Source organism: Xyrauchen texanus, chromosome 32 (genome assembly GCF_025860055.1).
Source record: "Xyrauchen texanus isolate HMW12.3.18 chromosome 32, RBS_HiC_50CHRs, whole genome shotgun sequence".
Classification (NCBI taxonomy): domain Eukaryota; kingdom Metazoa; phylum Chordata; class Actinopteri; order Cypriniformes; family Catostomidae; genus Xyrauchen; species Xyrauchen texanus.
In genome coordinates this window covers 28,248,401-28,262,933 of record NC_068307.1, presented here as the reverse complement: position 1 = coordinate 28,262,933, position 14,533 = coordinate 28,248,401, and the positions used below count along the sequence as shown (strand labels likewise).

General features: G+C 38.0%; 1 protein-coding gene across 4 annotated transcripts in view; it reads left to right on the top strand.

The window, feature by feature from the left end:
- LOC127626108 (interleukin-1 receptor accessory protein-like 1-B) overlaps positions 1–8,810 on the top strand; it is a 399,289-nt gene extending 390,479 nt beyond the window's left edge. For 2 of the 4 annotated variants that reach the window (XM_052101672.1, XM_052101671.1), the window contains exons 10-12: positions 3,561–3,731; positions 4,546–4,590; positions 5,571–8,810. In XM_052101672.1, the coding sequence (XP_051957632.1) occupies positions 3,561–3,731; positions 4,546–4,590; positions 5,571–6,301 (947 nt within the window). In that variant the 3' untranslated portion in view covers positions 6,302–8,810. The remainder of the gene's footprint in view (positions 1–3,560; positions 3,732–4,545; positions 4,591–5,570) is intronic. The other 2 variants (XM_052101674.1, XM_052101673.1) reach the window with 1 other exon arrangement.
- Positions 8,811–14,533: the final 5,723 nt, after the last annotated feature.

Sequence of the window (14,533 nt, the reverse complement as noted above, 5' to 3'; positions counted from 1 at the left end):
CTTTTTATTTGTTTCCCTGTCTCAACTTCGGGACTCCTATCCTGAGGTCACAAGAACCGGCTGGATCCAGCCCCATTCATGCTTCGTGTTGGACTCCACTGCTACGTGTCGCTGAATGATGATGACTAAATGCAGCCGGTGCCAGCCAAACATCACTTCAGTCTATTATGATGGACTTCAGAGGATGAACTGATGCCAACTCCAACCATAAGACATGGGATACTTCATATGCCATTGTCTGAACCTTGGATTTAGGATGGACCACACTGAACCTCACCGAAATTACCGGCCAGGTTGAACTGCGTTTCACATTCCTGATCTATGCCTGCATCACCTCGGTCTATTGATGGACTATGACCTTGAAATGGAATGCAAAGACTAACATTTGCCAACAAAAGCCTTCATCAGCCAATTAACATTTCATCTATGTGAACTTCAGCAATTAATCCAGGATGGACTTCAAAGACATTGGTCATTAATCTTACAGTTCATACAAAATCGATGTTTAAACACTGACCATTAACACTTACTTAGTTTAATAATTTTAAACCATGACTTTAACTATACATAAGTAATATTTACATTATATTCATGATGTTAGCCAGAAGGGAACTGGACCCCACAGTGACTCTGGTTTCTCCCAAGGTTATTTTTCTCCATTATTCAACATCTTATGGAGTTTTGTGTTCCTTGCCACAGTCACCTTCAGCTTGCTCACTGGGGTTATTAATACAATTATTATTTAATTATTTTTAAACACGATTAACAATCGTATTTTATCTAATTACACAATGATGATTCATCGACATTATAGACATTACAGTTTTATCGTCTGTTAATTCCTGATCTTCTGTAAAGCTGCTTTGAAACAATATGTGTTGTGAAAGGCGCTATACAAATAAAATTGACTTGACTTCGCCCAGCAGTTTTTGGCAGTGAAGAGGCAGATGGAATCTATATATCACATCACACCACGCCACCGCCTCAACGCAGCCCGCACACCATCTGCCCGCTGAGGCAGCTCCGCTTAGTGCTGGGGGAATGTAAACTCTGTTCATAATAACAGTGGTGAATTCCTGTGGTAAATAAAAAGTTCTGCATCTAACAGTCACAAGCTCCACCAGCGATGATCAGTAACTAGAGACTAGCATAGAGTTATTGCACCATTCCGTGTGGATGTCAAAACACAAGCAACCACCGAGAGTCTTACAGCACAGAGCTGCATTTCTGTTTTTCTCCATTCACTGCTGTTGTTTCTCTACACTGATGGTTACAAATATTACCACTTGACAGCAAACACACAAACACACCAACTGAGGCAAACAGCTGGGAAGTGAGTGTAACTCACAAGCACACACAACGAACTGGTGACAAACAACAAAAAGAAGAACAGGTTCAATTATCATACATGTGATTATCTAGTCAGACAATCATGTAGCAGCAGTGTAGCTCATAAATTCATGCAGATATGGTTCAGGAGCTTCAGTTAATGTTCACATCAACCATCAGAATGGGGAAGAAATTTGATCCCGGTTGATTTGGAGCGTGGCATGATTGTTAGTTCCAGACAGGCTGGTTTGAGGATTTCTGGGATTTTCACACACAACAGTCTCTAGATTTTTCTCTGAATCGTGCAAAAAAAACAAAAAAAAAAAAACATCCAGTGAGTGGCAGTTCTGTCTATAGAAACACTTGTTGATGAGAGAGGTCAACAGAGAATGGCCAGACTGGCTTAAAATGATAAAGTCTACAGTAACTCATATAACCGCTCTGTACAGTTGAGAAGAGTATCATCTCTGAATGCTATTCTGAGACACGGGTTGGTGCTGTTTTGGCGGCATGAGGGGGGCCTACACAATATTAGGCAGGTGGTTGTGGCTGATCAGTGTGTGTGTGTATATATATATATATATATATATATATATATATATATATATATATATATATATATATATATATAAATATTAGGGTGTCAGAATTTACGAGTTAACGCATGCATACATTTTTTTAATCAAGATCAACAGATTTACCATTATTACAGTGTAAAAACTGACGTGAAAGGCGGTACCTTTGTTATGTGTCCACCCGGAGTCATTACACTGACGCACACACCACACACCAACACACAACAGCACCAGAGCCCTTCTACCAATGGAGCCTACAAACTTAGCATAATGCCGTCCATAGACATGTTATGGGCGGTACTGTCGTAAAACGCTATTTGATTGTTATGCTCTCTCCTATGATAGAGCGGAGGTTATCTCAGTAAATAAAAAAATCTCTGACAACACTTCCCTGTCAGTGATAAAATTATGGAGGAAGGAGCTCTTAGCCCTATTTGATGAACAAAACAAGCTCAGATGGGACTTGTGATTGAAATCAAGTATTTTTCATCCTATTTAAGGTGCATGGTGAGTTCAAAGAGGTGCTCGACACTGGCTTTGATGCTCTGACGCGAATCATGAACGCAGCTTCAATTTTGCTGAAGGAAAGAGGATAGCTACAGTCTGTCAGCAGATTCATATTGTGGAGGATGAGAGTTTAAGAGATTTAATGCTAAGTGCAATGAATGTGCAACCTATTGGGAAACTAGTTCTTTTAATTAGCCAAACTCCCACTTTTGGGGAACATATTTTCATTGTTGATATTTGAGTGCATTTCTATGATCATACTGTGGAAGACTTTGTTTTGAAAATGTTAAAGCATTATATTGCTAAATATTTTTTTTTTTTACCTAAATGGAAATAAATACATTTTACAAGAAAATAAGTATATGTAGTGTCAAATTTCAGCACTTTCAAAATCTGTGATTTATCAATTAACAAAAAAATAATGTGAACATTTTAATTGACTGACAACTCTAATATATAACATAAAAAAATAATGCGAACATTTTAATTGACTGACAACTCTAATATATATATATATATATATATATATATATATATATATATATATATATCATATATATATATATATATATATATATATAAGAATTAATTATAATTAATAAATGTTCCCAAATTGAGTTTTTTGTCCAATTTAATTTTCTTCCACAGTCAAATTGGTCCCCAAAATATAGTTATGTATGCACACAATGCTTGAAACACTATTTCTGTTAGCTTTGTATGATTTCTGCACTTCAACAACTGCATAAATAACATATCATTGAGACAGTTAGCTTTAATTACTGCATTGTTACCTAAAGCTGCTTTTATGTTCTTTCATAATTTTATAGCAAGTTTGTGAGCATCTTTCATGTTTGTAGGCACAAGATATTCAAGCCCTTCATGTGTCTGATTCTTTCATGAACTTTCCAGACTGTAGAGTGTCAGTAAATGAACTTTATAGAACATGTAGTGTCAGTAGAGAGACTGTAGTCAGTGTAGATCCCACAGAACGTGATTTATTATGTCCTGCTGTGAATACTGTAGCAATAGCTCGATATCTGAGCATGTGCATTTATTAAGATCATAAATGCTGCTTCATTGAGAGGGAATGCTGTATGAATGTGTAGTTGTGTTTAGATGCTCATGAAAGATTGTGTTTATGTGTTTTAGAAAATAAAGACTATGACGCATATGTGTCATACACTAAAGTTGATCCAGATCAGTGGAGTCAGGAGACGAGAGAGGAAGAACATTTCGCTTTGGAAATTTTGCCTGATGTTCTGGAAAAGCATTATGGGTATAAACTCTTCATTCCTGACAGGGACTTGATCCCAACTGGAAGTAAGTTGCATTACCTGTAAGGGGTGTGTGTGTGTGCTTGCTGTGTGTGTGTGTGTGTGTGTGTGTGTGTGTGTGTGTGTGTGTGTGTGTGTGTGTGTGCACTGTGTTTGTATTTTCACAAGTGTGGCTATGTTCTGATTTTTCAAAGAAATTTGTATTTCATCTTTATGTTTCACTTTTTTCACCTAAAATTAATTTTAATAGAAAAACATTAGTTTAGGTTTCTGTTTGTGTTCTGTGAATATCTACTTTCTGTATCTATCATGTGTAATGTTTACATTAGTGCTTTCAGTGAAGTCCCTTGTACTTTTTTACTGGTATGTGATTTGTTTTCTGTTTGCTTGTCTAACTCTCCAATCAATTTATACTGCCCTTTTGTACTTCATAAAAACTAATATATATATATTATTCACACTAATGTCTGTTGTCCGGGGACTGATATATTTTAATATGGGATGAGGTGCTCAAAATCAGGGCTGAGAAAGCAATAATTCTTCACAAATATATTTCACTGTGTTGTATTTTTGTATTTGGTGATCATGTTGGAGTTACATTCATAACGACTCAATAATTCAATAAACAGCCCAATGGGTTTTATGTGAACCACTTAAACTAAAATTGCAGTATATTCAAGTAGCTTTGTTAGCCCTGCAGCCCCATATTAAGTCCCATATTAGGATGGATAAACTGGTGATTGTAACTGAGAGGCAAAAGCACAGTTCTACCAGTTTCTCTATTGGAAGTCCTTGCTCGTTTTCACTTATTGAATTTAATCTGATGATCAGACTTTCAATATTGGAATATTTATGTTTAGGTTTCAGCAATGATCATTTCCAGGATGATACAAGACTCCTTAGAGGTATTTTTCTCTGGCCTTTTTACTTGTTTATAACCCTGACTGACACCCTTTTACAAATTTCACTTTTGGGGGAAATGGGCACATGGTGTTGAGCAGGGATTTAATTTGAACTCCAGCAAAAGCTATGATTTTCAAACTACCTGTTTTTTTGATTGTTTGGTTGTTATTTCTTTTTGTCTCGGAGGCTTTAGGATACATTGAGAAAGTTCCACTGTGAAAGAGAGACCATAGAGGGTATCTTATTTTTTTTACTATTTCAGATGAAATAGATAAAGATAATCAAGTGTCTGTCAGTGCCACCAACATTGACATGCAGAGATAGAGCTTGATTATTCAATTAATCATAAATGGCCACAATAAGGACCTTTTGAAATAGACAATGTGACAGTATTGTAACGCAATGGCACAGATCACCCGCAAGTCAGACTGTCTTTCATTGACTCCTTGTTTCCTAATTCACTTGTTCAGATTAAAGCTGTTTTGATGCTGGAACTGTATCAGATGTATAAAAAAAATAAGTGATTTATAGCCCTGTTTGTCAGTTTAAGGCCAGAATAGTGAGACAATAATTCTTTTTTCACAACGTTTTTTAGGTGAATATAAAAATGCTAAGAACTTCCTCAGGCTTTTATTCAAAGTATTAGGCTTCATGTGTTCAGGGCAGAATTTATGTTTGATGTTGTTTTGTTTTGTCTTTTTCCCATTTTCAGTGTTTCAGAAATCAGTGTGTGTTCAATATTTGAGTTATGCTACTGTTTTTATTTATCCTCTTAATGAAGTTCCTTTTAAAGAGTTGTACTCTGCAACAAACATACTTGCTTAATAACAATAACAGCAATAATTAACTTTACAGCAATAATTAGCCAAAACAAGATTTGAGTATTCTGCTTAATTTGCATGATGTCTGGATGAATTCAATAAAAAGAAAAAAATTATATATTTAGCTGTATTTTAAGAACTTCTTCCTGTTTCTCTCTCAGCATACATTGAGGATGTCACTCGCTGTGTTGACCAGAGTAAACGTCTCATCATCGTTATGACACCCAATTACGTGGTGCGACGTGGCTGGAGCATCTTTGAGCTGGAGACGCGTTTAAGGAACATGTTGGTTACTGGAGAAATTAAAGTTATTCTCATCGAATGTGCAGAGCTGCGAGGGATCATGAACTATCAGGAAGTTGAAGCTCTCAAACACACCATCAAACTTCTGACGGTGATCAAGTGGCCTGGACCAAAGAGCAGTAAACTAAACTCCAAGTTCTGGAAACAGCTTCAGTATGAAATGCCCTTTAAGCATCCAGAGCCCAAGCTTTCGCATGAGCAGGTGCTGGATGTGAGCGAGCAGGGACCCTTCGGCGAGCTGCAGACCGTCTCCGCTATGTCTATGGCCGCAGCAACTTCCACCGCCATGGCGACTGCACACCCAGAGCTGCGCTCTACTTTCCACAACACATACCACACGCAGCTGCGACAAAAGCATTACTACAGAAGCTACGAGTACGACATACCTTCGTCTGGTACCCTCCCACCCCTTTCATCAATAGGCAACCAGCACACCTACTGCAACATCCCAATGACACTTCTGAACGGACAGCGACCACGGGGGAAAACACCTCGTGAACAGCAGCAGGCAATAGAAGAGCAACACATTAATAATGCAATGCTGCCACTGTTGCCCCGAGAAACCAGCATCTCCAGCGTCATCTGGTGACATCATCAGGAAAGAGACATTTTTATTAGTTGAATGCTAATAGAACGTAAGACCCTTAAAATCAAACCAATGCCTGCTGCTGTTGACATGCACCAAGATTCACAGGGATTTTAAATATTAAGGCTATAACTCTGACACAGTCACCATGCGACTCATGTGAAATCATAACAGAGGCATTGAGGAGGATGAAATGAAAGAAAACTTGCAAAGCTCATTCTGTTTCATTCTTACACAGAAAACTCACATATATACTCTCAATGAACACAGGGTCTTGTATATATATTTGCAATTTCTTTGTAGCACTGGTATTTTTTAGTTATGGTGTCCATTTTTTGTTTTATTTTTTACCATCCAAACTTTTTTAGATCTAATTGTAAAATGATGTAGACATGCAAAGAGTAAAGACTGAGCTGTTGTACTTTTCTCTTGATTTGAAACAATACTTATTTTCTAAATCATAATATGATTTGTGGCTTTGTAATGTTTTCTTTGAGAGAGCAACTTTTGTTTACAAAATTATTTTATGTTTTTGTTTCGGTCAGTTGATGAGATCTAAGAGCTACTTTGAAGAAAATCTCCATTATGCAAATTATCCTGAGGCCTGAACGTGCTTCTCCTTCCTGAATGAACAGCCAGGCAGAGAACACTGAAGAAAAATAGATTTCATCATGACACTCTAGTATCTCTCTCTCCTCTCTCTCTCTCTCTCTCTCTCTCTCTCTCTCTCTCTCTCTCTCTCTAGATATTGAAACTTTATATTAAAAAGAAGAGGGGAAAAACAGCTTTGATGTTAAGCTTGATAGTAAGAATTTTCAACATTAATTAACTGTATATTATTTTAAAAGACAAATATATTTTTGTAACAAAGAATTAGCTTGGAAAGACATAATTTAGTCGCATTTCATTCATAATAGAATAGAGACATCAAAGAGATGAATTGGGCTCATCTATTAATGTCCTTTAAGAGAAAACTATGACAATAGTATTTTTAAAATGACTCAAATGGATGATCAGGGGTAAATTAATATATTAACTTTTATCTTCCCCACAACTATGGTGTCATTCCGGAGTGTGTGTATATATACAGACACACACACACACACACACACACACACACACACACACACACACACACACACACACACACACACACACACACACACACATTTCAGAATGGAAAATTGCTAATAATCAAATGTATATCTCTAATCAAAAATATTATTATTTTCTTCACTGTACATTAAAACAAGTTAACCTCCACTGTAGTGCCTCCTGTTCCACATCTAAAGGCCACCTACGGGTTTAGAGTGGCACTGCATCAGAACTGCATTCTCTCACATCCTGTTTGTAAGGTATTGCCATAACATCATTTCCTCTCTGCACCTCATTAGTCTAAAGCTTTCCACGTCTTATTGCTTATTGTAGTGATTGAAGACACTGTCCTTAGGCTTAAGAGCAGACCTAGGCCAATATTTTAACCCAAATACTGGATCAGTCCGTAAATAGAGGCAGCTCTACAGCTTAATGAAAATATACTATGGGAAAAGCAAATATGAAGATAGATAGTCAGTCCATCTCTTATATGCTGGACTGTCTAAGCATTTATTTATGAAGATGTCCTGTTGTGCACACTGCACAAGTTCTGAGATGTGTAAAGCTCCATCCCTGTCAAACCAGTTATCCACAATGTACTAAAGCCTCACTATTAATCTAATTAAAGGCTTAACTCCAAGCTCTTAACGTAAATGAAGTGAAACCAAAGCTGGCAATTAGTGATTGTTACATTGATTTTGCCTCGTCAGATGCTCTGCCGAGTCCAAGATATCATGGGTCACTGAACCAGGAACTAGTGCAGTTTTAGAGACAAACTTGGATATACATAGGTCCCAGTAAAAAAGAAAGAAAACAATGTGTAACAATCTATACAGAACAACAATTGCACCATCAGACCATTTGTTGTTCACAGTGTTTTTTTTTTTTTGTCAGTATGGTTTTTAATATGAACAACAGACAATATGCAAAAATGTGTAACTTACATATGTGGTGAAAAAACAGGGTCTTGCCACATTATCATAAATTATTTGATGTTTGAAATATTTTCTGTTGATGGCAAGCTTCTCTCAAAATCATTGACTGACCTGAGAGGCAACCAAGCAGATTATTTCTGTTCTATTTTATTATTTTGATTTTCATATTTTATCAGTTTGTGTTTCTGTATTTCATTTTATTGTGTAAATATAAATTGCAATTATAATAAAGTTGAAGACAATCTAGCCACATTAATGATAAAAAAAAAAAAACAGTTTGGATTTTCCAAGCGAGTGGCAAATTATTTTATGAAAATTTCTGATATTACTGATAAAATAAGGATAATAATAATAATATTAATAATAATATAGCACAGAATTTGTCTCTGGCACTTTCACCAATCACATACTAAATAATACGTTTCTGATTACCGCCTGTTTTTGATTTTTTTTTTCTCTTTTGATCTGAACCTGCACTGTTCATTAAAGAGATACTATTATTAATGATGATAATAAAATACACATTTAATAAGAATTCATGTCATCCTATTTCTTTAAAAAGGGGGGGGGGGGCCCACCTTCCTCAAGACCTGGGAGGGAGACAAGGGGAGGGAAAAGAGGAGAGGGAAAGAGCAAGGTAGAGCAACAATGAGAGAGAGAAAAAATTGCTTGCCGGTTCCCAGACACGCCATCGCTTGGTCCTCGACCACTCCACCAGCCTCTGGCAGATGACTGCCACTCCTCCTCGGGCAGGCAGCAGAGAGTCCTCCAACCCCTGGCGGATGTAAATAATTCAAATATTTCACTTCAGAAATAGTATCACGGCTTGTGCTATTTCTAAAAAGTTATTGTATAAACAAGGGTAAAGATCATCTTTCTCAGTGGAAAAAAGCTGTCCAATAGCTGCCCCTCCACCCCACTATGCCCCGAAGACTATCAAAACTGGAAAAAACAAGGTAGGTTTGTGTAATGCCGTGTTGTGCAAAAATGTACTGTTGCAATGGTGGTGTTATTAACCAGTAAAAGAGCTGCCCCCCATAAGTTTACTCACGTGATTCTCAACTCAGCCAAACCTGATCGTTAACACTGCAAGGTATCCACAGGCTGCCCTAGAAGAGACTGAGAAGGGTCTTATCTCGAAGGCTATGGCTGGCGGATGCCAAAGCATCAAGCCAATCATCAAGCACCTAACCCTAACCAGAGATAACCCCCTAAAAGTTTTTACAAAGCCAAACAGACTTCATCCTTACCAAGACAACCGGAGGCTGCAAAAACTTCTAACCCTAACTAATCGGTTTAGGGTTAGGTTAGTTAGGGTTAGGTTAGGTTATGGGATATAGAGATGAAAACCACCCATTTTGTGATGCACCGACAGGCAGCCATGCGATCAGACACAGTCTGTGAGGAAGCTCGATCAGGTAAATTGACTCCCTGACATGCTAGTGGCAGTGCTTTCCTGACCGCAGCGGTGCCAAGCAGAAATGCCATGCTTTCCTTGGCAGGATGACAGTAGAAGTCAATGGGTTCTCTTGGATAATAGAATAAACAGGCTTTCGGCACACTGTAATTATTTTATATAGGCCTTTGTCAATTTAGTGTGTTTTTACTGTAATAAAATGGGTTACCCTGGGGCTAGGCACACAAAACTGTAATATGTGTCCTGTGGAAAGACCCCGATAGCGTGTGCAAAATTTGGGAACGTTCGTTCGTTCGTAGCCAACAAGGCAGCCTAAAACATACTCATTTCACAGAGGCTTAATAGAGGCCCGACAATATTAAGCATATTTTTACTGTAATAAAATGGGTTCCCCTGGGGCTGGGCACACAAAAGTGTCATATGTTTGTCATGGAAAGACACCGATAGCGTGTGCAAAGTTTGGGAACGATAACTCGTTCGTAGCCAACACGGCGGCCTAAAACATACTCATTTCACAGAGGCTTAATAGAGGTCTGACTATATTAAGCTTAGTTTTACTGTCATAAAATGAGTTCCCCTGGGGCTGGGCACACAAAAGTGTAATATGTTTCTCGTGGAAAGACCATGATAGCGTGTGCAAAGTTTGGAAATGATCGCTCGTTCGTAGCCAACATGGCAGCCTAAAATGTACTAATTTCACATAGGCCCATTATGGTTTCCACCCACTGGATGGCAGTTTATACAATGTGAGTCTCTGGTTTTGAAGTGCCAGCCTTGGGTTGCTTTGCACCTTCCCGAACAAACTCTCTTGCCGATGCAGGATGGGATGACTGAGAAGGCTGAGCATTAATGGCTGTCTGTCTACTCTCCAACGTAGCTGCTAGACACTTCAGCACTTGGTTGTGCCGCCAGGTGTAGCGGCCTTGTTTAAGGCTTGTCTTGCAGCCAACGGGAATGTGCTTCAGGTTTGCTGGGGATGGACAGGGTGGGCATGTAGGGCCTTCGCCGTACCATTGGCTGAGGTTTTTGGGTGATGGCAGGACATCTATATGTGGCTCGTATAATGAAGCTGTTTCGAAATGCTTCCATGTCCCACAACTCCTTCCAAGAGAATTATTCACAGTATTAAAGTGAATAATTCAGGTGGAATTATACAATTACACAAGAAAAGTTTTATTGATGGAATAATAAGGATTATAACAAGAATAACCATAATAATAATAATTACATTAATAATAATTAATTTAATTTATGAAGTGCTTTTCTAGACACGGATGAGAGGCAGAAATTCACAGCAAAGGCTGTCCATTTAACTGGTCATATATATATATATATATATATATATATATATAAAATCATCGTGTTTTAAAAACATTGCTGTAAAATAAAGATTTTAAGCAGCATAACTAACTAATATGAACAGGTACATAGTTTGTATTTTTCCTGTTAGATTTCTTTTGCAAGTGTTTGTAAACTTCAATTTTATTGATAAATCATTCATATTTCAAATGAACGGCTGTTCGTACATGGACGCCCATTAATGGTTCAGCATTGAAACTGTCTGTTATTCTGTGTTAAAAAATCCACTTTTTAGCAGTTTTGCACAGTGCAATTCTCAATATGTTAGGGTTAAGGTGGGTTAGGTTAGATTAGTTTAGGTTAGGTTAGGGTTAGGGTTAGGGATAGGTTAGGAAATTGTAAAATCCTAAATCCAGGCCCGGTTGTGCACAGGCCTTCTCTCAACTGGTCGCTTCCCGCGGGCCCAAAGTTCCGGCAAGAGGATCAGGCAGAAAGCCCCGTCCACCCAATCCATGCTGCACCAACATACCCAGGGTTTAAATAATTAGGGTTGCGTCAGGTGGGGGTTACAAATTGTAGGTTTTAAATTAAAAGGGTTATAAGTGTAAGGGTAGGTTTAGAGTAGGTTTAGGTGTAAGGGTATGTTTTGAGTGGGTTTAGGTGTTAGGGTTAGGTTAGGGTTAGGTTAAGTTTAGAGTGGGTGTAGGTGTTAGATTTAGGTTATATTAGGGTTAGGTTAAGTTTTGAGTGGGTTTAGGTGTTAGGTTTAGGTTATGTTAGGGTTAGGGTTAGGGTTAGGGTAAGGTATAGAGGTAATTACGACTTCCACCCTCATTATGTCCACCCTCATTTGCATATTGAATCTGATTGGCTGGATTGTTTCACAGATAAATCTTTAGGACGGTCGGTCCGATTTTGCCAAGCTTGGTGTCATCGAATTCAGAATTCCGTCTGCTTTCATGTGACGAGGAGAGATGAACACAAGAAGAGAGCAATGGAAATGTAGCGCTGAAAAGGTAGAAGAGTCTTTTGCACGTAGGTTGTGAGTGGTTTAAAAAAGTCACATGCAGGTCTTTAAGATTTGCATGAATACGACTGTGGTAATGAACGCATTTTTCACAAGAACGCTGAAATGTTTTTGTAGGAATTGTTGGGTGGGATAAACTCAATCCTTTATTATTATTATCATTTCATGAAACTTATCGGGCCATGCTTGTGAGGAGGAGATTATTTTGTTGCGAGCAGAGCAGACTTGAGTCCAGTAAATATTAAAGAAATTGTTCCAAAAACAAATGCATCAGAAAATAACCGAAGGACTTGAAAACTTTAAGAATACAAACGGCATCGAATCTTGCCACGATAATGAGATGACACACTTGTTAGGGGCGTTTTGTCCTTTGAAATGAAATCTGCAAAATCCAATAAAGCCCATTCGCGGTTCAATCGCTGAGTCATCGATTACAATAACAATCCATCAATTCAGATTTCCTTAAAGATAATTTTTTTATTATTAGTTATTTATTTTATTTTATTAATAATCATGCCAAGGTCTTACATGAAACTGTGTAAAAAATTGCAAAACATTTTTTTAAAAACACACATACAACAATTATAAAAAAAGCAAAAGCCAGAGGGAGAAAAAAATAAATAATTAAATCTATATAAGGTTGAACAATGGAAGCATTTTTTGACTTTTCAATGATTTTTTTGTTTTTTATGACCATAAAAGACATAATATAGATAGTTACAGTCAACCAGAAAAAGTGACTTGACATTGCAACTCTCAACGTGTCCAACTTGATGAAGCCGGATAACCATTGCATTTTAGAAATGAGTTGACAAGTGAAGGGATGATGAATTTTATTATGACAAGAGGAGCTTTAAAAACAATATAATAACAATAAATAGCGATACGTGAAATGGCTGAGGCTCCGGTGAGTTCAAATTGTAACTTTGTGGTTTTGCAACGGGTTTTCACAATTCAAAGCCTTTTTTAAGACCAACTGAAGAAAACTCAAGGAATCGATTGAAGGGAACAATCCACCAGCGAGCTCTCGAATTGTAAACGTCTAGGGAGCGCCCGAAGATTTACATTTGTAACGACCCTTCAAAGTGTAAAAATTCAACTTAAAGGCTTGAATCCCTCTGCTCCCAACCACCAGCACGTGGTAACAGCTTAGCCCCTGCCGCTGGGCGGCAGTCCATACAATGTCAGTCTATAGAAAAATGTTTGTCTGTGGGTGGCTGCTGTTCTGTTTGGGCCTGGGGGTTGCCGAGAAGACCAGCATTGGCCCCGTGACTCTGGGAGGTACGCTCGCGGAGATTCTGGGCTTCGCTATGGCCGCATCATATATGGTCCAAAGCGAATTACAGTGCACTTATTACAGGGACAATTCCCCCGGAGCAACTTGGATTAAGTGTCTTGCTCAAGGACACAATGGTAGTGGCTGTGGGGATCGAACCAGCAATCTTCTGATTACCAGTGATGTGCTTTAGTCCACTACGCCACCACCACTCCATATTAAGCATGCCGCCTATATTAAGCATATCTGGACTGTAATAAAACGGGTTCCACTGGGGCGGGACACACAAAAGTGTAATATGTTTCTCGTGGAAAGACCCCGATAGCGTGCGCAAAGTTTGGGAACGATCGCTCGTTATTTTTAATGTCATTCTAAATTTTGCAAGCACAGTGTTAAAGTGAATAATTCAGGTGGAATTATACAGTAACACGAGAAAATTGTATTGATGGACTTATAAGGATAATAACAAGAAAACTATAATACTACTAATAATAACATTAATAATAGTAATAATTCATTTAATTTATGAAGTGCTTTTCTAGACACGGATGAGAGACAACAAAGGCTGTCCATTTAACTGGCCATATATATATTTAGTCTTACATCTATATGTCTGTCTGTCTATCTTTCTGTCTATCGATGTATGTATGTATCCTATCTATCTGTCTATGTATCTATCTATCTATCTATCTATCTATCTGTCTGTCTGTCTGTCTATATGTCTGTCTTTTCTTTCTATCAATCTATCTATCTATCTATCTATCTATCTATCTATCTATCTATCTATCTATCTATCTATCTATCTATCTATCTATCTATCTAACTGTCTGTCTTTGTGTCTGTCTGTCTATCTATCTATCTATCTATCTATCTATCTATCTATCTATCTATCTATCTATCTATCTATCTATCTGTCTGTCTGTCTGTCTGTCTGTCTGTCTGTCTGTCTGTCTATCTATCTATCTATCTATCTATCTATCTATCTATCTATCAGCTATTCTGATGACACGCAAATCTACTTGTCTTTCCAGCCCAACGACACCACAGTGACCGCTCGAATCGCTACCTGTCTGGCAGACATCTCAGCCTGGATGAAGGAACACCACCTTCAACTCAACCCAGCCAAGACCGAACTCCTTGTCTTTCCAGCCAACCCTGTTGTTGAACACAACATCACTGTGCAGCT